General features: G+C 37.6%; 1 protein-coding gene across 4 annotated transcripts in view; it reads right to left on the minus strand.

The window, feature by feature from the left end:
- The window catches only part of SNX13 (sorting nexin 13), a 72368-nt gene that overhangs the window by 45051 nt on the left and 5189 nt on the right, over positions 1 to 22128 (minus strand). For all 4 annotated transcript variants that reach the window (XM_075492933.1, XM_075492930.1, XM_075492931.1 and 1 more), the window contains exon 2: positions 3504 to 3616. In XM_075492933.1, the coding sequence (XP_075349048.1) occupies positions 3504 to 3616 (113 nt within the window). The remainder of the gene's footprint in view (positions 1 to 3503; positions 3617 to 22128) is intronic.

Here is a 22128-nt window from a genome sequence, read left to right on the forward strand (position 1 = left end):
GGTTTTTTATTGTTGTTGTCTTGTTTTTAATTAATTCAGCATATAAAATCTAAATAAATGCACTCCTGGACCATTTAGAATGTTAGATCATAAATTCATTATATTCTTCCCTCACAATTCTACAATGATATTTAAATTATGACTTATAGTTAAGCAGGACAGTAGTTAATTTTATTATTGTTTTCTTTATGATATAATGAAGGCATACGGAAAAAGCAACCATTACAAAAAGTTCAACCTTGCCACAACAGCAATAATTTGTTTACAGCTTGTGACACTAGGGCACAAAAACACATGAACATAAAGCTGGTTTTACTAAGAAATAGATGAAAACCTAAAGGCTGTGCCAATTATAGCATAACCAAAGTATGTAGCCTTTGAAAAGTCAAGAAAAAAAAAAAAAGGAATACAAAGTTACTGCTGCTCAGACTAGCCTTGGGATGGCTAAAAGACACATAGCTTTTTACACAAATTTCAAAGCATTCCATTTAAAGGCTAGCTGCCCAGAATTTGTGACCACAGGAACTCACAAAGTTATTCCAGGCTTGAAACGTGCTGAAATAATACATACTGTTAATATAGATTGCTGTTGGTAAATGATACTCATATGAATTAGAATAATATTCCTAACCAAGGTAAAACACACCATTTGAAGGTCTTAATTCCCAAACTGGGAACCATTCTTTTTAAGTACTCCAGATGCTCAGCAATTCAGAAGCAGGGAGGTGGTCATTTATACTTGAACAACTCCAGGACACACACACACACACACAGAGACACAAAAAAAAAAAAAAACAGCTACACACAAAATTATTATTGGTAACTTGATACTGCATAAGAAAGTTTCACTTCATACTCTGATTCTCTTACAGCCATCTTTATCTGCCAAACACGTGTACTTTTGACATATGAGGACAAAAAATAAAAGCAGGTCTAATTGCTCTTCTGCTCCAGATACTTCCAGACAGCTTTAAAATCGTAACACCAATGGTGCTAGCAGCACCATAATTCAGTTCAAGGACAAAAACTTGCTTAGAAAAATCTCAGTATTAGTTTCACTATGCTTAAAAGTTAACTAACATTTTGGATTGGGGAGGGGGGTGTTTTGTTGGGGTTTTTTTAATTATTACAAAGTTTGGGTTTTCTTTTTATTATCTACCACTTTTCTATTAGAAACCTCAGTCTTCCTTTAAAGAAAACAGTACACCCAAAATGTGGGGGGGTTTGGCCAAAAAACAGTTTTAAGCTCAAACATGTATCAGCAAGTTGAGGGGGGGAGTAAGGAGGGGAGAGGTCCTTCCCTTCTTTTATTCAAAAGGATTGAAGCCTTGGAAATAACTAGCTATACATTATACATCTGTTTTCTCTCAAATGTTATGACATTTCTGAGGTTAATGACTTATTAAAAAATACTAATATGCTACCAAAATAATTTAAGTATATACTTGCTTTCTTAGATGCCTCTAAGTATTTTCATTTTTAAGCTAGAAATGCCAGGAGCTTCTGCCTCTATAGGAGAAATTAATACATTTTATTCTCTAATTTAAAATCTTGTGTGCATTAGAGAGGTATACATTGCCTGACCATTCAGTGCAAATGCTCACCTAAATCATCAAGAGGATATTCAACACAAACTCAGATTTTCATTTTCTTAATTTATATAAATGATATTATAATATATAATTGCTAATCATAAGTGAAAAAGTTACCTCATAACATTAATTTTTGTTTGTTTCCAAGAGAAACAGGATGAAGAATTTTGTGTAACTTAACGGGAATTAATTCAAAAAGACAAAGCAGGCAAGAATTATTTAGACATAAATCTATTTGACCTAGTTAGGATCACCTCACTTATCTGTATGCTGAATGTTAAAATTTAAAGTAGGTGTGTCACTTTGAAAAAGATTAACAGTGTAAAAAAGGACCAGATCACAGCCTTAGCCAAGAAGATGTGTATGTTAAAGTGATGAAGTAATGACATTCTACTGGAAGGGCTGAGACTTCATATCTATCTACATAAGGAAACACATAATAGGAAGATGGATACAAATTCTGCTTTAACAGATACACTACCACAAGATTAATTTATTCTTAAGAAGATCAATGTTCACTGACTAGATACAAAAATGAACCAAAGCAGCAAAAGAATCACAGCAAAGAGGTATCAGAGCCGACTTGAGAATGAGTAAGCTGAGGCACTAGAGGCAGTCTCATGGTGGCAAACTGTAGCTGACTTCAGACATACTCCATGAGAGACTGCTTTGGCTGTTAGCTTTGAAAAGCCAAGCAACTGAAATTGATCAAGAAGGAAGGATAAGTTTTTAAGAAATTATTATATCCCAAATTTTTTTTCATAATGCAAACACTAAGGAAGTGGTAATACAAAGCAGTAAATGGACAAACTCTTGCCCTTTGGATGAACTCTTTGCCTTTTGCCCTGGACAAACAGCAGGCACATATGCCAATTATGCATGTATCAAGACTTACAAGACAAAAGCATTTACTTACAAGTTAGTTTTACTTTAACTAAATCCTCACTCTAGATGACTGACTATTCTGATTTCTCAGAGATGGAATTCCAAGTTTAATACAGTTGAAACCCAAGCATAGCAGCTCTAATTCTAGCCACTAAACTCTTATCACATTTGTGATGAGACATACAGGAATATATATACATTCTGTTCTGTATCCAATAAGAAGGTTACGAGGGTGTTTCAAAGGAAGGAAAAAAAATATTAAAGATAGCCCAAACACCCCATTAGAAGTCAAGCAGGTCTTGGACAGCCTAGAAATATTACTGTCCTGCAGATTAGTCTTATGAGTGACAGGAAGGAGGAATATCTCACTAATACATTTAGACTTGGCATTAAAAGTTTTAATGGTTACAGGGCACACATGATAATATACAATGTAATAATGGTGCTAAAGACTATAAAAACATCACCTGTTTGCTCCCTTCCTGTCTACAGATAAAGTATGAAATGCCTATAGCTGCTGAACTGATCTACTTGTTCAAGATGTAGCAAGATGTAGCATCATTTCCACACACCCAGGAAAACAACCTCTCACTTTCCTCATGAATGAAGTACCTTAAGTAGGAAAATGAGATTGCGATAAGGAAAGGGGACATAATTACTTAGTAAGTACCTGGGCAAAGAACTGACATGGTAATAGAAAGCATGAACTGAATTTAACATTGGTTTTATGTGAGTATTTGTCCTCCAACACCTGTTTAAAAAAAAAAAAATAGCTATTTATATCAGAATTTTTTTTCTTGCCTGGGCAACGGTAGTATAAGCACTATTGAACAGCAAAAAAATAATTACTTCTGATAAAATTGAGATTTCAAGAAGAAAAACTTGGCTCATAAAGAGCTGCTCAAATGTGGAAATACTTATTACAGAGAAGTCACTTCAGATTTTCAGAGCAAACTACTTGCTAATACACACATTAAAATTTTACTTTCATAGTAAATTATACAGAACACTAAGTAGTATACTTACCCACCCACAAAGCAGAGGATATAAAATGCAAAGTAAAATATAGCGAAGGGTCCAAAAGTTACTAGAAAAAGCACAACGCCAAGACTTCCCCATCCCCATATGGAAAGACTGGTCTGTAAACGAGAACACATGGAAAAGGAATAATTAATATGATATTCGTACAACTTCAAGTCTCCAAAGCAATATTTGTAGTTTCTACAAAGCTTGATACATTTTAACTAGATATTTCATAAGTTTTGCTTGATGAAATAAAAATCATCTTTATTTTTTAGGAGTATTACTATGAAGTTATATTGTGGGCTAGTAGTCCAGTTTAGCCAACATTAGAGCATTTTTCTTTCAAATACTGTTACTCATCTCTCACTTCAGATGCAACTATCACTCTTTAAAGCGTCATTTCTTTTTCTTCTCTATTCTCATTTTGTGCACTTCTGTTTCTTGAGATCTCTTTTTCTTTTCTCCCCTGTGAAATTCTCCACTACTTCCAAGAAAAATGCAGGCTTTGTAACAGAACAGGGAGCGATGAATACAACCTTGTTTTCCACAACTAAACATGTAATTTTCCACAGCCAAGCAACACTATTTCTTCCCTATATCAAAGCAGTTGCAAGACCAAAAAAAGCGTTCCTTTCTCCAGTCAAGTCACACGCAAGTCAGCAGGTGCACCAAATATTTGGTGCAAGTTTACTTTTACTCTTCCCTTTAAATAAAAGAGAGGGAAACTTAAGAAACTGATTGCTACCTCTAAAAATTTTTTACCATAGAAATAATGAGCATTCAAACAATTCTTTGAAATATCTAAATACAATTCTGTTTCAAAATCAGGAAATTTAATATATAAGAAGAGAGATCCCAGATTTACATTTTCTCCGTGCAGGCATTATCACGTTCCTAGAAGAGATCTGGCTTAGCAGGCACACTTCGGCAGTGGGGGGAGACAAGGGTTGTTTGGAAAGCCCGTGGTGCAAGCTAAAGTTAGCCACAAGAGCATCTGTGGGGCTGGTTGGCTTTCGGGGCTGATGGCTTACATAACACAGCAGGCAAAACTTCAGCTGGGCTGGTGGATTCACCAGGAGTATGAAAAAAGCAGCAAGATTCAGGTTATTGTGCCAATATAGGTTACAGCGTAAGTGCATTCATATACACATACATATACATACACACTTGATCTATCTAGGTAGATAAATAGAAGTGTGTATATACATATATATACATATATGCAGGGTAATCTAAAAAGCAAGGTAGTGAAAACCTGACTGAACAGAGCTACAATAGTTTTGGACCTTCACAATACTGCAATGCAGTCAACAAAGATTATATAAATTTAATTCAATCTAGTCTCTAGTTCAATATGGAAAGCATGTTTCAGCCAAGTCCCAAGAGTGTGAAACCGATGATGACAAGTATTTATAGGCCACCAAAACTGTTCCAGCTCTAAGGTTCTCAACTTTTCTTTTTTTGTTGTCTAATTTACGCCTTTCCTACCAGTAATCAAATGACACCCTGATGGGAACTCAGACAACTGCTATGTCAACAAGTAACACTAAGAAAGTATTTAAATAAACTCGTCTTGCAGTTTGACATTTAGAAAACAAGCAGTGATCGAACACCATATTTGCAGAGAGCCCTTTTTTAGCTTTTAATATGGAGGACAGGGGAACCTTGCCTACAGCTCTTACTTCTCTAAAGGGACTATTTAGATTTCACCTTTCCATCTTAGGCATGGGAGTCAGAAAAACCAACTTCCTCACAAAAAAGTTTTAAAAATCCTATGAACAGGGAAAAATAATATAAAATAAGGCCTCTCGATAAAGCAGCTTCGGTTCCTTTCTGAGAGCAAGAGATCAGGCTGCCCAAAAGCAAAATCGTAACTCTAAGCGAGACTGTTTCATAGACGTAAATTGTAATCATCACAATAATTTAATTCTTCCTAGTTTATTATAGTTTAATGGAACATTGAGATGAAATTCTATTTTCTTCCTAGTTAAAGTTTCCTAGCAAGAGATGGAGAAGTTATACTGGCTTGTTCCTTGGTGTTTGAGGCTGGAAAAAATTACACTCGTCAACACACTTATGTGTTTTAATTAAAAGTGCTGCAATTCAAAAACTGGATTGCAAGTGATTCAATCCTCTTTAAGCTGAAAAAGCTGTTTATTAGATGATATTAGCCATACAGTCCACACAGCTAAAATGTTGAAGAACGGTGCTACAATAAATTAAAAAAAAAATCTTGGCCACAGCTGAGAAGATTTTGTTGACTCAGAATAAGTAAATGCAGTAGATAAACTGCTTGAAGGGTGAGGAGGAGAGAGACAAGGAGAGGGACACCAAGATAAAAAAAACTGGCAAATACAACAATTAACTGAAAGAGACATGAGCTCTCATTATACATCTATATTTCAATACACAAAGAAGATTCCTCATATTCATGCCCTCAAAAATACATTTTAAAACTTCTGCAGAGCACTACAAGCATCAGGAAGATATGCACACAGAAGATAATATTTAATCATGGTCCTTTTTTGTGGAAAAAAAAAATCAGTATGCTTAATGGCATTATTCAAAAAAGTTTAAGTTCTAAATATGGGATAAGCACTCTAAATGACTTAACAAAACCTAATTAAACTAGATAGCAGGATGCATATTCAGAGTTGGATGAATGCATAATTAACAAAGAAAGTTCTATAAGTCTAATAGATAAAACAGTGGCCTTTGTCCTACACTCTAGTTTTGCAATTTAGCATATGGGTACAGAGATTCAAATCTCATTTGGTATTTTAATAGGATTTCTTAAAACTCGCACAGCTTGGTACACAGCAGTAGGTACAACAGATACTGGCCCAATTCTTGTATACTTTAGATGAGTGGTTTATAGTCTTATGGATTTGGAGACATTCAAAGGGATCTAATCATCAGTGTGGTTCCCTTAGACTGACTGTAAATAAAACTTCCCCTAACTTCACACTACTTAAAGGGACTTTAGCAGTATAAATCCCAGACAAAAATGAAAACTTTGTTTAAAGTTCCTTCAACACATCGAAATCAACCATTAAAAGCAAAGAAAGTCCAAACATTACACAAATATGACTATGCAGCTGGTCAGTATGGAACTAGCTCAGGTATTTAAATTCAAACCCCACTACTTACAACTTACTCCCAAGTAAGTTATAAATAAAACATCAATTTTTTAGAAGATTCACAGATTTACTGAAGCTCTGCCTAGCTTTACTAAAGTTAACTGCAGAGTGAATGCTTGTCACTCTTGACAGAAAGAACAAACCAGTCTTCTGAAGAGCTGGTATAATACTGGCTTTAAAGTAGTAGCTATCCAGACCCTTTAAAAGAAGCTGACATGCCCTATGCTGGGAGGGCAAACTTCCAAGCTGAACTATCACACTGTATGCATACACACATGCGCACACAGATAAAGGATCTTTATTCCTGATCAACAACTGTTCCACCTCACCAGTTTTTGCCACTTTTGCTTACCACCACTACAGATGCTGTATGTTAGCCCCACCATCACCACTTCTTATCTTTCACGTCTGAAGTCCTATAACGAAAGACTTCTGCAAGTGTATTAGTAAGGTCATATTTGCAACGGGCTAATGTAGCATCATATTCACACACAGTAATTTTCTTCCCATGATATGGAACTGCTTTAGCAAAATAAACTGCAAATGAAGTAAAGGGCTGTCTGTAAGCCCAAACTGGGTACTGAAGAGCCTCATCATGTGGAAGAGACACACCAAGGTGAATATTCACATGAGCTTGATTCAGGTGTTACAGATAACAAGACTATCACCTCTCAGTGACACCTGCTTTTTTTTTGGTTTTGACTAGGGTTTGTCCATTTTTCCCACTGAATGTTTTTTCCACAGTATACAGCCAACTACTAGAAGTACATAAAGAACTTACTTGCTTATATGCATCTTTTCCTTTCTTTGGCTTCTACTTTCTAACTAATGCAGCATTTTGATGATCCCTGTTGCACACACTTATGGCTAACAGTGCTGAGCTAAGTCTGACTACGCAACTTAACGTGACCATTCACATGGGAGCTAATGTAAATCCACAAGATTCACTGCTTATAAACCGTGTACTAAGGCCACAAAGACAGTCTCAAATAAACAGTTTAAGAGAAGAAAAAATCCCACTATAATTTAGTATGCATGCCGTTATGCGTAATATAATTTACTAGTTATGAATTAGCTATTTTGCAGACAAATCAATAGGACTGTGGCAAGAATTTAATGTACCAACCACAACAGCAATGAGTTACTCCAGTAACAAATACAACTATGTCTTACTTTAAAGTAGCTTCAACAAATACAACTATGTCTTACTTTAAAGTAGCTTCAACAGGTTTCTTGTTCACTTAATCCAGCTGACAAGCCTTCAGAGCTTTGCCAATGTCCCATCTTTAAGCAAAATCCTCAGCCTTGATAACAGCTTTCCCTCCATGATTCACTGAGGTACATAAAGGTTTGTTGTTTCGATTTAAACTGATGCTGTCAATTTTAGCTTGCAACTGGCAGTGAGATATGTAAGTGTTTCTAGTTTAGCGCAAAAACACTGCTACGCCAGAAGTCCAGTCAACAGGTCGTCCTTTTCCTCCTATCGTCCTCTCTGCCACCAAACAGCGGACACATGCATTCCCTCTCACAAGGCTCTGGATGCCACCATCCTCCCACTCCAGACAGGAGTTCCTGTTCCAGGGACTCAGCTCTCTTCATGATTCCCCCACACGCTCAGAGTAATTGTGGTTTCAAGTTTGGAGATGGAGGGGAAAGCAGGAGGGGAAACAAAGAACATCCATACAGGAAGGCCTCTGGAATCATCCACTTGCCAATCTTAAAGCTTCAGCAGAATACTAAAGTCTTACAGCTGTAGCATCCAAATGGCCCGTACCACTTCAGAAGACTGCAATTTATGATTGTTTTCAACTTTAATGGTTGCAACAGAATAATCTGAACATTAAAAGAACAGTCATTAAAAACAAAAACATGCTGCTTTGCCCACAATTCTTTTACTGTGTATATTCAATTACATTTGCCCATCAATATTTTTTAAATGGCAGTAGCTAATCTGCCCCTAACTAGACATCGATAAGCAAACTATTCTTTGCCATTTGGGTAAACTTTTTTTTTTTTTTTTTTAAATATGACGTTTTGCCAAATGTATTTAATGCCACCTCTGGGCTCACATTAAAAGAATTTGTCAAGGATTGCATAAACAGTAGATGTCAAGTTTAATTTTGTTAATTCTACACATCTGCCTTTTGACTTCCATTTTGAGTGTAAATGGAACGTGTTCATGTATAAACCTTTCTATAATTAAGGTGAGTGTCATTTTTGTCAAGTGATTAAAAACATTATTTTAGGATTCAAATTACTGTTTCTTCACTAGCATGACAAATAAAATTGGAAAGCTGTATCAACTGGAGTGCCAATTTCATCTGCAGTGAAATTGTTATGTTACACTACTAGGAGAAATATTTAACAATTGTGAAATAAACCATTAACATCTTTGTAGTTACATTCTCCTATCTGCCAAAATTACAGCAATCAAGTGAAAGACATGTCAAGCAGAGTTTTGAAAAGCATTCTGCATATCCTCATTTCCTAACATCACTAAAGGTCTCTTTTTACCTCTTCCTTCTTATCCTTTTGCCCTTTTCCTTCCTTAGCCCAAAAAACCAAGGCAAAGAAAAACGCTAAGCTCCATTCCTACTTCAGACTACATAAAAATAATTGCAGTGAACCTACACAACGAATTACTGCAGTACTCAAAAGAAAATTCTGGGGAATTTTTTTTTTTAAAAAAGGAATTTTATATAGGTTTTTTTTATTGTTCTAAGTTTAGATTTTTTTTTTCCCAAAGCAAGCCTAAAATATTAAAGTATATAAATATACACTAATCATCTTTTAAATAAAAAAATTTACACAATTAATGTTAAGTTTTAAGAAGTCAGGCTAATGAAGTTTCTTCTGGGTAAGTGCAGTATTCCTGCTCATCCCTCCTGGTTACAGAGGCTGGAAACTCTCCTCTCCTCTGCTAAGCAAGAGTCCATCTGTCCTCTCTCTACCTCACCTCCTCCTCTTCCGCTCAACATACACTTTGTCTGTCAAATGGCTTAATTGGTTAACAGTTGGATTAATTCAAGTGCAATCACGTCTAACTGTATTTAGTTTGGATTCTCCTGCTGCTTCTCACACTGCATGAGACAGAAAAGCTTTTGGGATCATTTTCCCCTACCCTCCCCCACAGTTATACAAGGTGGTCTAACAAAGCTCTTATGGACAGGCAGTAACTTTTCATTTATATTCTAAAACCACAATTACTGCACTGTTTCAACAATTCATGAAGTTCATTTTTAAAAGTGCAAGCCTTTAAATGAAAACATAGGCTAACAATTTCTTAAAGTACATAACATTGAAGCACAGTATGTAAATAAAAAGTTTAAAAGCTATTGTGCACATTACTTCAATTTCAGTATTTATCCAGAGAGCAACAAATCCCATTACTCAAATAAAACCTGCCTGCTTGCTATAGTCAGAATATTACTATTAAAATAAAAATAGAAAAATTATGTTCTACATTTTGATACAATTGGTTTGTGCAATAAAACTGCTGAAGAAAAAGAACAGTCTTCTGATTAACACTGATCATTGTTCTTCCAGAAATGGTAAATATTTTCAACACTAAACTTCCTTTTCAAGTGAAAAAACAGAGTAAAATTCAGCATGGATTCAAGAGTTAAGATTTTTTTTTTTCCTCCCTCTCTCACACCTGCTCTGCCAGCATTGCTGATCACAACATGAAACTAAGAAGTGGATTTTTAAATTTTAAACCAACCTTCATTTTACTAATATTTATTTTCAGCGCTAACAGCTATTTTATTATACAGCAGAACTATCAGCAGGGGACAGAAAGCCTCATTTCACGTAACCTTATTTTGAAAGTGGAATAAGTATTTATCTTACTATGAAAAACATAGTAAGGTGGCCTGTGAAGGCCACCTTCACAGACGCACACACTCTTTCTGATCACATGCTTGCATTAAAACCCACTCTGAATCATATTCTAGTTTAAAATGATACAGAGTTTTGGTCAAGTTTAAAAGAAGCACTTGAGCATCTTGGATAACGGTGGGAAACAGGAGATGCAAGCTCACTTTCAGCCACTTTCTTAAATAGAGAAGTGACATACTCAAACTCATTTTTAATATAATTTCAAAGAAAGTGATCCTTTTCCTTTGTAACAATCCATATTGACTTGTATCTAAGCTAGTTTAGCCATGCGGACAGAAAACAGACAAAAAGGATCAAAGCATTTTGGATTACCTTAGGTGATCCAAACAGGGCCAGGCTTATTGCTTGACAGGATCACCTAAGGTGACCCAAAGTGAGAAAATAAAGTAATCCCTCTAACTCTAGCTTGAATTCAAGCCAATGAGATAATCTAGACCGTTCCATGTCCAGCCTCTGGATAAACAAATTACATCTATGTCAAGTTTTGCTAGTGCAGAACACTGGCAAAGGGGAGAGAGGGGGAAGCCCCCAGAATCTTTATCAAGTAAAAAAAAAAGTCTGGTCTCCTAAATGACTAAAAATAATGAATTCACATGTTCTTTAGTCAAGAAACTGTTATTGCATATTTCATTTGTGATTACTGCTCACGCAGCATTTCAAACTTTTTACCTTCTTGCCTAAAACTGCAGCAAGGAATTATGTGAAAAGTCCTTTCACCAATCTTTTCTTTCTTTCACTGCTAAAGAAACCTGATCCCACTAAATGAACTTAAAGAATCATCACCTTTGCTTCTAGAACAACTTCTACCACTTAAGATTCCCAATATTTATCTTGACAGAAATACATTAAATCAGCCTCTCTCCATAAAGAGCCAGATCTAGTAGGCCATCTCTTTATGTTCCATCTAATTAAAAACTTGTAGACAGAGCTCAACGCTACTGCAGAAACAGTCGCACAAGACATATTTTTAAAAAGGTTTCTTCATACCTTAACAGCTATGCTTTTTGAAGGTAGAAAAGAAGTTTCTCTAGTTTTAAGCTCATGTTCCATGCTTGTGGTAACTTCAACTGAGCATCCTTTCTGCAAAGCAATAAGCAGCTGCCTACTCCTTGAACTCAAATCTCCACTATACTGCCCAATTTACGCCATTACCTATATCAGTTCAAACTTACTAAGAAAATATATATACAGATTATTTATATATAAATGGTTTGAGACACAGCCTTCTGTTCAAAGGCAACCCATTCTTGCCCATGATATTTAGAGGGAGGAGAAAGTGGAAAAAGATGGGTTGTAAGAGGTCTGATGAACAATGATTACTTTTCTTAAAATAAATCCATTATTTCTTCTATGTAGATACCGCACAATTTCACAGCAGCTGCTGTGTGCAAAATAGTTTGTGCAATGTTAAATTGATAGAATTAGCTTTAAAAAAAAAAAGGCACAGAACAATACTGTATCTACTTTAGGAAATCTCAGAAACTTCAAACAATAACAGTCTGACAAAAATAGAAAGTGAAATGAAGTGAAAGTGCTTAGTTTTTGCAAATACAGAATCACAGAATCACAGAATCATATAGGTTGGAAAAGACCTTTAAGATCATCGAGTCCAACCATAAACCTAACACTGCCAAAAACCACCACTACACCATGTCTCTAAGCACCTCATCCAAACGTCCTTTAAATACCTCCAGGGATGGCGACTCAACCACTTCCCTGGGCAGTCTGTTCCAATGCTTGATAACCCTCTCAGTGAAGAAAAATTTCCTAATATCCAGTCTAAACCTCCCCTGGCGCAACTTGAGGCCATTTCCTCTTGTCCTATCACTTGTTACCTGGGAGAAGAGACCGACCCCCACCTCTCTACAACCTCCTTTCAGGTAGTTGTAGAGAGCGATGAGGTCTCCCCTCAGCCCCCTTTTCTCCAGGCTAAACAGTCCCAGCTCCCTCAGCCGCTCCTCATAAGACTTCTGCTCCAGACCCTTCACCAGCTTCGTTGCCCTTCTCTGTACACGCTCCAGTACCTCAATATCCCTCTTGTAGTGGGGGGCCCAAAACTGAGCACAGTATTCGAGGTACGGCCTCACCAGTGCCGAGTACAGGGGCACAATCACTTCCCTAGTCCTGCTGGCCACGCTATTTTTGATACAAGCCAGGATGCCATTGGCCTTCTTGGCCACCTGGGCACACTGCTGGCTCATATTCAGGCAGCTGTCAACAAACACCCCCAGGTCCTTCTCTGCCAGGCAGCTTTCCAGCCACTCTTCCCCAAGCCTGTAGCGTTGCATGGGGTTGCTGTGGCCCAAGTGCAGGACCTTGCACTTGGCCTTGTTAAACCTCATACAATTCACCCCAGCCCATCGATCCAGCCTGTCCAGGTCCCTCTGCAGAGCTTGCCTACCCTCCAGCAGATCAACACTCCCACACAACTTGGTGTCATCTGCAAACTTACTGAGAGTACACTCGATCCCTTCGTCCAGATCATTGATAAAGATATTAAACAGAACTGGCCCCAACACCGAGCCCTGGGGAACACCGCTTGTGACCGGCCGCCAACCGGAGTAAACTCCATTCACCACCACTCTTTGGGCCTGGCCGTCCAGTCAGTTCTTTACCCAGCGAAGAGTACACCCGTCCAAGCCATGAGCAGCCAGTTTCTCCAGGAGAATGCTGTGGGAAACCGTGTCAAAGGCTTTACTGAAGTCTAGATAGACAACATCCACAGCCTTTCCCTCAGCATAATAAATACAGCATAAATACAGCACTGACAAATACATGAAGGTATAAAATAAGACAAATTCCATAAAATTATGAACATTTTGGAACTGCACACTGCAGCAGAAGTTATTGTGCCTTTTTTTTTTTTTGCTTTTTCCTGAACAACTCTCACATGTGAAACAGCAGATAATACCTTCAAATTTTATACTGAAAAAGAATAAAATTTTTGTTTCTACCACTTGATGACTTGCTTAGAAGCACCTATAAGCAAATAATTATTCTCAAGCAAACTCTGTAAAACCAGTAGTTTCTTCTAAAGAGACTGATAAACCATATGTTTCAATGACATATCTGCAGGATGTGTGTGATTTTTTACTGAGAATTAAACTTATTATATGTGTTTATATATATTTCATATATACATAAATATTATATATACCCACACACACAAAATCCAGTACTTAATTTTACTGTAGAAAGATTTATTCATTAAGTTCTGAATAATCTTTTAGTACCATGGTTTCCTCAGGCTACAAAATTAGTCACGTGAGAGTTTTGTTTATTTCTTTAATCCATTGGTTATATTATATCTCCTATTTGCTACTTGCAGCACAATTTTCAGAGTCCTCTGAACTACAACGTTATCCCACCAACTTGAAGACAAAACTGCTTTGGATGCAATATAGTATTTTACTGTGGTTTTTCATTATTTTAAAAGTACATACCACAATCTAAAAGTTCCCAAATAAGCAACACTCCTCATCTAGATTAAAAAGTTACTTTAAAAATACTAAGTTAGCAACAAAACTTTATAATATTTTTATCTGAGACTGGACTAAATATAAAGAGAGACTCTAACTGCCTTATTAGGTCAGGTTACAAATGTGAGGGAATACAAGTGGAAGAAGCTAATTCACATTATCTCTCATAATTGCCAAAAGAAGTCCTCCAGTAACAGACACGCTCAACAAGACTAAAAATTAATTTCCACATTGTCCCTAGTGATCAAGGCTGTTGTCTCTAACTACAGTCAGTCGTGTCACATATCTTTGTGGAGTTATTTTGGTAAATGAAATAATGTAGTTAAAAGATCCCCATCCCTCTCCACCTCTGAAAAAAGAAAATATTTTTTTTCTTTATTAAAAATGAGGAGAAAAGCTATAAACAATAACATAGGGCTCAGACAGGAAAACCACATTGGGTTTCTCAGCTGTAACGTCAAATGGCACCTTGACTGCAGGCAGTACTGCAACCAGTATCACAGAATCTGGAAAGACAAAGCTCAACAGAAAGCCAACATAAATGATTTCTCATATTATACTGGCAGCAGAATAGGATCTGCAAGAAGGAAGGCCCAGGGCAGCAAGGAAGGAAAATACATGCCAGTCAGCCTCACCTCAGTCCTTAAGAAGGCTGTGAACAACCAAAATGGATTTACCAAGTGCAAATCATGTCCGACCAACCCAACTGCTTTCTATGATGAGGTGACTGATGTTGAGGACAAGGAGGGCGGCTTAGATGCTGTGCACCTTGCCTTTAGCAAGGCCTTTGACACAATATCCCATGGTCTCCTTTATCACAAAATTGGTGAGGTATGGGCTGGATAAGTAGATGATAAGGTAAATGAAAAATTGACTGGATTGCTGGACGCAGAAACACATGATCAGTGGTGCAAAGTTCAGCAGGGAGCCAGTAAATAGGTGGGAACCTTCAAGGATCCATAGGGGAACCAATGCTGTTTAATGTCTTCATTAATGACCTGGGTGATGGGACAGAGTGCACTCAGTAAGTCTGCACAGAACACCAAACTGAGGTGAGTGCTCAATACGTTGGAGGGTAAAGCTACTGTTCAGAGGGATGTTGATAAGCTAGAGAAATGGCTTGACAGGAACCTCATGAAGTTCAACAAAAACAAGTACAGGCTTGCATCTGGGCTAGAATAACCCTGGGCCACAATACAGTCTGGAAGCCAACTCTCTGGGAAGCACCTCTACAGCAAGGGACCCAGGGGTCCTGGCGGGCAGTAAGATGAACATGAGTCAGCAGTGTGCCCTTGTAGCAAAGGCAGCCAAGAGCATCCTCCCCTGTATCATCAAAAGTGTCACCAGCAGGTCCAGCAAAGTGATCCTTCTTCTCTGTTTGGACATGTAAGAGCACCCCTGAAGTCCTGTGTCCAGCTTTGGTCTCCCCATTGCAATACAAAACCATCTGGAAACCAACGTGCAATACCCAACTCCACCACAAGGGATTTTGTGCCAAAACAAAATACTTCCATATACTGAAGCCACATACTGGCTACATTGGCCACCAAGGGAACAGTAGATTTAAAAAGTTTATTGGTGCTCCAAATTAATATTCTGACCCCCCTTTATGTGATGGGGAAATAACACAAATTTTAAAAGTATTACCCCCCTCCTGCATCCCCTGACACCCACCTTTTATCTTCAAAAATAAACAAGCAAGAGCAGTAGTCTCCTACACACCTACCACCAACATAATAACGGGCATCTACTGCCTAAACATTGGAATCTGAAGAAACAGCTACCAACATTATATTCATTGATTTTAATACTTTGGGGGGTTGTTTTATTCTTTTAATTCCAAGACCTCAATCAGTGCCAGCACCATGAATCTAGTTTCAGTTTGGACTCCTGCTCGCAATGACCACCCCTTCACTATATATAATTTCTCTCCTCAAAAATGTACTGAGAGTTCCCCAACAATTTTTAAAAGTATGTAGTGCTTTTTAACCAGCATCATAATTAACAAACTATGAAATGAAATGGTTGTAAAAATAGAGGAACCTCAAAGATCAGAGTATGCACCACAAAGAAGCAGTTTTCAGTAGCCAAATAACAAACAGATCCCAAGTTGCAAATGCAGTGCATTTTCAAGAAGGAACTTAAATCCACTGACAGAATACTAGCACCTTCCTCTGAAGATTGTGATGTTACTCCACTGTTTCCTTCGTAAGTTTAAACTTGCTGCAGTTCTTTAAGTGCCATAAGTTTTCTCCAGTTAGAAAACAGAAACTCTGATACAACCACTATTTCACTACAAATTGCCAGTAGCCTCTGAGAGTACATCTGAACTCCTACAAGGCCAAATTTCCTATGAAGCATGCTTACTGGATGAAGACAAAATAACCATGAAAACAGACGTTATACAAAATAAAGAAAACCTTTACAAAGTTAGAGTAAGCCTCAAAACTTCCAGTGCCTTGCAACTGTTTTTCTGGACAGAGTATCATCCAGTTGCATAAAATAAAGCAAGAGAACAAGATTAGTTCAGTGTCTCCAAGTTATTCAGTAGTTCACAATATCAAAAGAAGACTGCAACTTCTTTAATGAGCAGTTGATGCCTAACTCTTGGCAGAATGGACAGCGCCAACAAAAAAAGCAGCACTTCGAGGGTATAGCAAAAAATGCCTTTATTTAAGAGGGGAAAAAAATTGTTTAAAAATTATTGCCTTTTTCCAGTGGGATAAATGTAATGGAAATATTAATAAAAGCATTCCAAATCTTTCCCCTTCATGTGTTTAATATCCAAATCCCTACTTCAGTCCTTATTGCTTGTCTGCTTTACCCACTCACTTCCAAGAGATCTTTGGTTCACCATCCTTTTTGGGAAATCATGTTTACTCTGTGCATCTCTTTCATGGTCCTCTGTGCACTTTTGCCTTTTCCTGAATACTGTTACTGAGAAAACCATTCTGCCTGCTGCCTCTGCAACCCCTAAGAAACTTCACAGGTTTCATTCAAGTGATTTGCTACGCAACGGTGCTGACAGGGGCTGCAGCGTGTAGCTCAGAAGCAAACGTGTATGTAGAGTGGAGCCTCCTACAGTTTCTTCCAAGCCTCTGCTCTGTAATCTCTGTCCATCTGGCCTCTCCATGGAAGCCAAGAGCCTGTTGAGTATCTGTCCTGGTTTTGGCTGGGATAGAGTTAATTTTCTTCCTAGTAGCTGGTATAGTGCTGTGTTTTGGATTTAGCATGAGAATAATGTGAGAACACACTGATGTTTTAGTTGTTGCTAAGCGGTGTTTATACTAAGTCAAGGACTTTTCAGCTTCCCATACTCCGCCAGCGAGGAGGTGCACAAGAAGCTGGGAGGAAGCATAGCCGGGACAGCTGACCCAAACTGGCCAAAGGGCTATTCCATACCACATGACGTCATGTTCAGTATATAAACTGGGGGGAGTTGGCTGGGGGGCAGCGATCGCTGCTCGGGCACAGGCTGGGTGTGGGACAGCAGGTGGCGAGTGGTTGCAGCACTTGGTTTTCCTGGGGTTTGTTCCTCTCTCTCTCTCTCATTGTTTTCCTTTTCATTACAATTTATTATTATTAGATTTTATTTCAATTATTAAACTGTTCTTATCTCAACCCACAAGTTTTCTTACTTTTGCTCTTCAGATTCTCTCCCCCATCCCACCAGGGTGGCAGGGTGAGCGAGTGGCTGTGTGGTGCTTAGTTGCCAGCTGGGGTTAAACCACAACAGTATCCTAGATGAATCTTTTAGTCTCAAGTAGTCTTCCTCTCCTTCCTCATAAAAAATCCACACCCAGACTTACTGTGCCAACTACTCCCTGCATACCTCCCAGGTGCATATACTACCTCCTGCCCATTGCAACACTGAAGAGGGAAAGCAACCATGACCATCTGCAAATAAAGTTTACATAAAGGGACAGTTCTATAAATTCAGTGGAACACTTCATTCTCAATCATCAGGGCATGGAATATTTCCAACAAACTTCAATGGATTGGGGGGGGGGGGGGGGGGGAACCATAGAAAACGGCACATCGGCTCTTGCCACTACTACTTCAAGATCATAGACTGAAACTAATTATAGATGAAACTAATTCAGTCATTTGAGTATCCAGCTCTCAGGGCAAGTTTACAGAAGATATCTAAAAACCTCAATCATTGCCACTTGCTCAAGAACATCAAGGACAAAAAAGAAACCTAACCAAAGTGGAGCTAGCTAACCTTACTCGTAACTTTTTCTGGAGGCACAGATGCATTCAGAAGTCACAAAAGGAATGATGACATTCCCTGTTTTCAAAAGGGCAGGAGTTACTTTGGATATTGATTCACTTTAGATGTAAACAGAAGGAAATGCAGGAAAGCCCTATGCACTTCCCTCGCACTGGACCATGCAGCTGTTGATTTGGCAACTTCTCCTGTGTTCCCACCCTCATACCTCTCCAGAAGGCTGGTTCACCAAGACGAAACAATTCCTCATGCAGTTGCTACTTAGCTGCTAGACCTGATACAAGAAGCAGCGTCACACCAGCTTGTGTCTGGTGGGAGGGAGAAAACCTCTTTAGTAGCAGCCCAAACTAGAACCAGTTAAGTCAAATGTGAAACAGCACTTTTAGTGTCTTAAATTCCTTTATGCATGTAGGATATCTAAAGAAAAATATATGGCCAACCCAGTGAGAGCAGCAGGAAAACAAAGACAAATACATAAGGAAGAAAAATAAAGAGGAAGGAAACACACAAGAGCAACAAGTAATAAACAAAAGAACCACCATACAGACAGCAAAGTGCAAGCATTCATAGACTAACCTAGGTATACTATTCCACACAGCAGCAACACAGTTACTCTGATCATTGGAAACCAGAAAAACGCTTTGCCTAATGCATCAAAAAATAGAGAACATTTATGGGCAAATCTCTAGAAATCCAGAAAGAAAAATTAAGAAGAGTGCAAGCATAACACTATACTATTAAAACAGAAAAATAATTTCAAATAGAAAACAAAAGAAGAGAGGGTATTGGTAAAATAAAGCACAGTTAAAAGAAACAGTAATGGGCAACAGCAGACCATCATTAATTGGAGAATTCAATTAAGGAAAATACCCAATAAAGTAATGGAAGAGCTTAGAAACATTCATAGAAACATGAAGTTTGCCTTTAGTCTCACTATTGCTAACTCGTAATCTTCTCGAGAATTCTTTAAGAAGCTGTAGTAGGGCAGCTGCCAACTGAAAGACACAAGACCAATACTATTTAAAGTCCAGATCTTAAAACCAACATAAAGAAATAAATAAAGACTTATTTCAAAGTTTTAGTCACACGTGCAAGTTGAATTAATGCAAGCATGAAGGACAAAAGAGAGAATGCAGATTACAGTGGTAAGACCATAAGGCAAGGTGCTAGTACTAAATGCTTGTACACACACAGCAAAGGTAAATTATGTTTAACACAACTACTGCAGAGTACTCAATTTAGAAAAAAATGTTGATTGTGAAAAGGAAAACTGTGGTAAGAGTGAAAATTTAAAATAAAGCCTTACTCGCCTAGCCTAGCTTTATAAAGAAATATCATCTTATCAAAACAATGAAAGTTATATTCACACAAAACAATTTGTTTTCCACAAGAACTTTAAAATTATATGTAAGCAATAAATGAACCGTAATAAGTAATTCCCATTTCATTGTATGTACCATCAGATTATATCTGTAATTGAGACATTAAATCACAAGATTTAAGATTTCCATAGTACATGATTTTACTTTACAAAGTTAATGAAATTTCAATTTGTTAGCATCATGATCAGAAATACTAATTTGAGTATATAAACTATAAAAAAGTATTTTTCTTCCAAGTATGTTAAAAGAGGTTAGCTACCTCAATCAAACATAGATTTCATTAAAAATTAAGATATCTATCAGTAACAAATATGCCAAGATATACCGGGGGGGGGAAGGGAACCACTCAGCATAGCATTTTAGGAAACTTTAAAAAAAAAAAAAAAAAAAAAAAATCACACACCAAAATACAGATGCAATTTCAAGCACAAATAGTTCCTCCAGTGGATAAGGTATACATATCATTATTACTGATCCTATTATTTTCAAGATGTCACAAAAAATCATTAGATATGCTGCAGAAAAGTAAGACAATGCAATGTTATAAAATACTACAACAGTTGGGAAAACTGAAAATAAACAAAGTTTTGAGTTATTAAAAAGGACAGGGAATGCAAAGGTTTAAGTGAAGAGGTGCCAGGCCTCACACAGAAGAAAGGACCCAAGACTCATCAGAGACATCTCTCCTCAGTCTGCAGCAGCAGTTGTTAGAATAGCAGCATGGCAACGAGCAAGGCTTCATCATGTCTCTAAGTCAAACAGTTCCAAGATCATTTTGACAATCAGCAAAACTTTAAAGCAATCACTCTTGCTACAGTTACACAGGTTGGATACTTATTTCCCAAAGCATATATACCACCAGGTTTTTAACTTGTCCGTGCAGTCTGGAATGCCAAATGCTGAATACATCAGGGAACATTCTTTCCCATTGCTTTTGGTACCGATTAAGAGCTATGAGAGAAATTATCCCAAGTCTGAGGCACTGTTTCATAATCAGCTGGTTAGCTGTGGCAAGAATTTCGTGATGAACTTCTAGAGTATTTTCTACTTGGCCTTGTCTGACAGCACCGACAGGAAGAGTGGAAATGCAGGGCATCCTACAGGATATGTAGCAATTCAAACTTCCTGCTCAAGTTCATTCCCTTGACATCACAAGAGATAGCCTAACCTATGCTGCCTCAGAGGCACCAGCAGACGTGTTGAGTACAGTTAATTCTTAGAACTGCAAAGATATACTGAAGAACAGGAATACATGATCTTAAAATAGTGATATTTATGAAATAATAGCATTCTGACACAAATAGATTTGATTAAAATAGAACTGAGATCACCCTGTTCCTCCCAGAAGCATGGGATTAAGGGAAGAAAGGCAGAGGAACAGACATAAATAAAAATAAGATCACGCTGTAACAAAAGCACAGCTGCATTCAAGCACCTAATACTCTTCAAAGCAAGTGCCCAAATCCATGAACGTTCTTCAGAAGAAAATTTGTAAAGCTCATCTTCCTATCCAAAACTCCAACTGCAATGGGATATTGAATTAAGCATTTTAGACATCAATGGTACACACAACAGGTACCTGCGAACTTTTAGTTAGGCCATATTACCCCTCACTTGAATAAACACAGTGCTATTTCTACCTGTGAAATAAAAAAACAGTTCCTGATATTTAATATTTCTGATTATCAAAAATTCTTTCAACCAAGTCAAGGCACAGAAAGGACATCATGAAGGCCATTTGATGTAGGGAGGGACTTAATGGAAAGTAAGCAAGCAGAGGTGAGTTTATCTGCTTCTCCTGCTGGCAACTGGTGGACTGACTAACTGGTGAGGTTCAAATCAAATTCATCTTGTGCTTACTGTCCAAGAAAATATGCAAAGCAGCAGGACTGAAGAAGTTTAAGGGCCACTGACAAAATACCTTCAAAATAAACTACTGAACTAACCACTATGGTCAACTCTGTATTCTGTCCTGGGAAATCCCTGGATTTTCAGAGAATCCCACTTGAACAAAACTAGTTAAAAATGTGTGGGGCTTTTTTCATGTTTGTAAAATTCCAATGTTAAAATACAAGAAGAAATTTGATTCATGCTGTTTTAACTGCAACACTGAGATCGCATCCCCTTCCATACAGAAAACAGAAAGCCAATCGACACCGTAACTTCTTCAGAAATCCACCTGCCCTCTCTGAAGATTTTACAGCTACTTCTGCTTCAGAGCAAGAATAAAATCTTTAACAGGTATTCCCGAACTCTGACAGGGTAGGAATTGACCTCTTCTCCAACATAAATGGCAGTTATAAAAGGAGACCCCTAGCTGAACATACCTATCACCTATGCTTACTCATGTTAAAAATAAATGCCCGTTTCACCTCATACCTATAATCACAATTATGCAGTCATCATTTTAAGGTGTAATACTACAGAAATTATATAAACAAGGTTAGAGTGCTCTTGTTAAAACATTTCAACGTTTACATCATGAAAGAATGCCTCGTT

Source organism: Mycteria americana, chromosome 2 (genome assembly GCF_035582795.1).
Source record: "Mycteria americana isolate JAX WOST 10 ecotype Jacksonville Zoo and Gardens chromosome 2, USCA_MyAme_1.0, whole genome shotgun sequence".
Lineage (NCBI taxonomy): Eukaryota > Metazoa > Chordata > Aves > Ciconiiformes > Ciconiidae > Mycteria > Mycteria americana.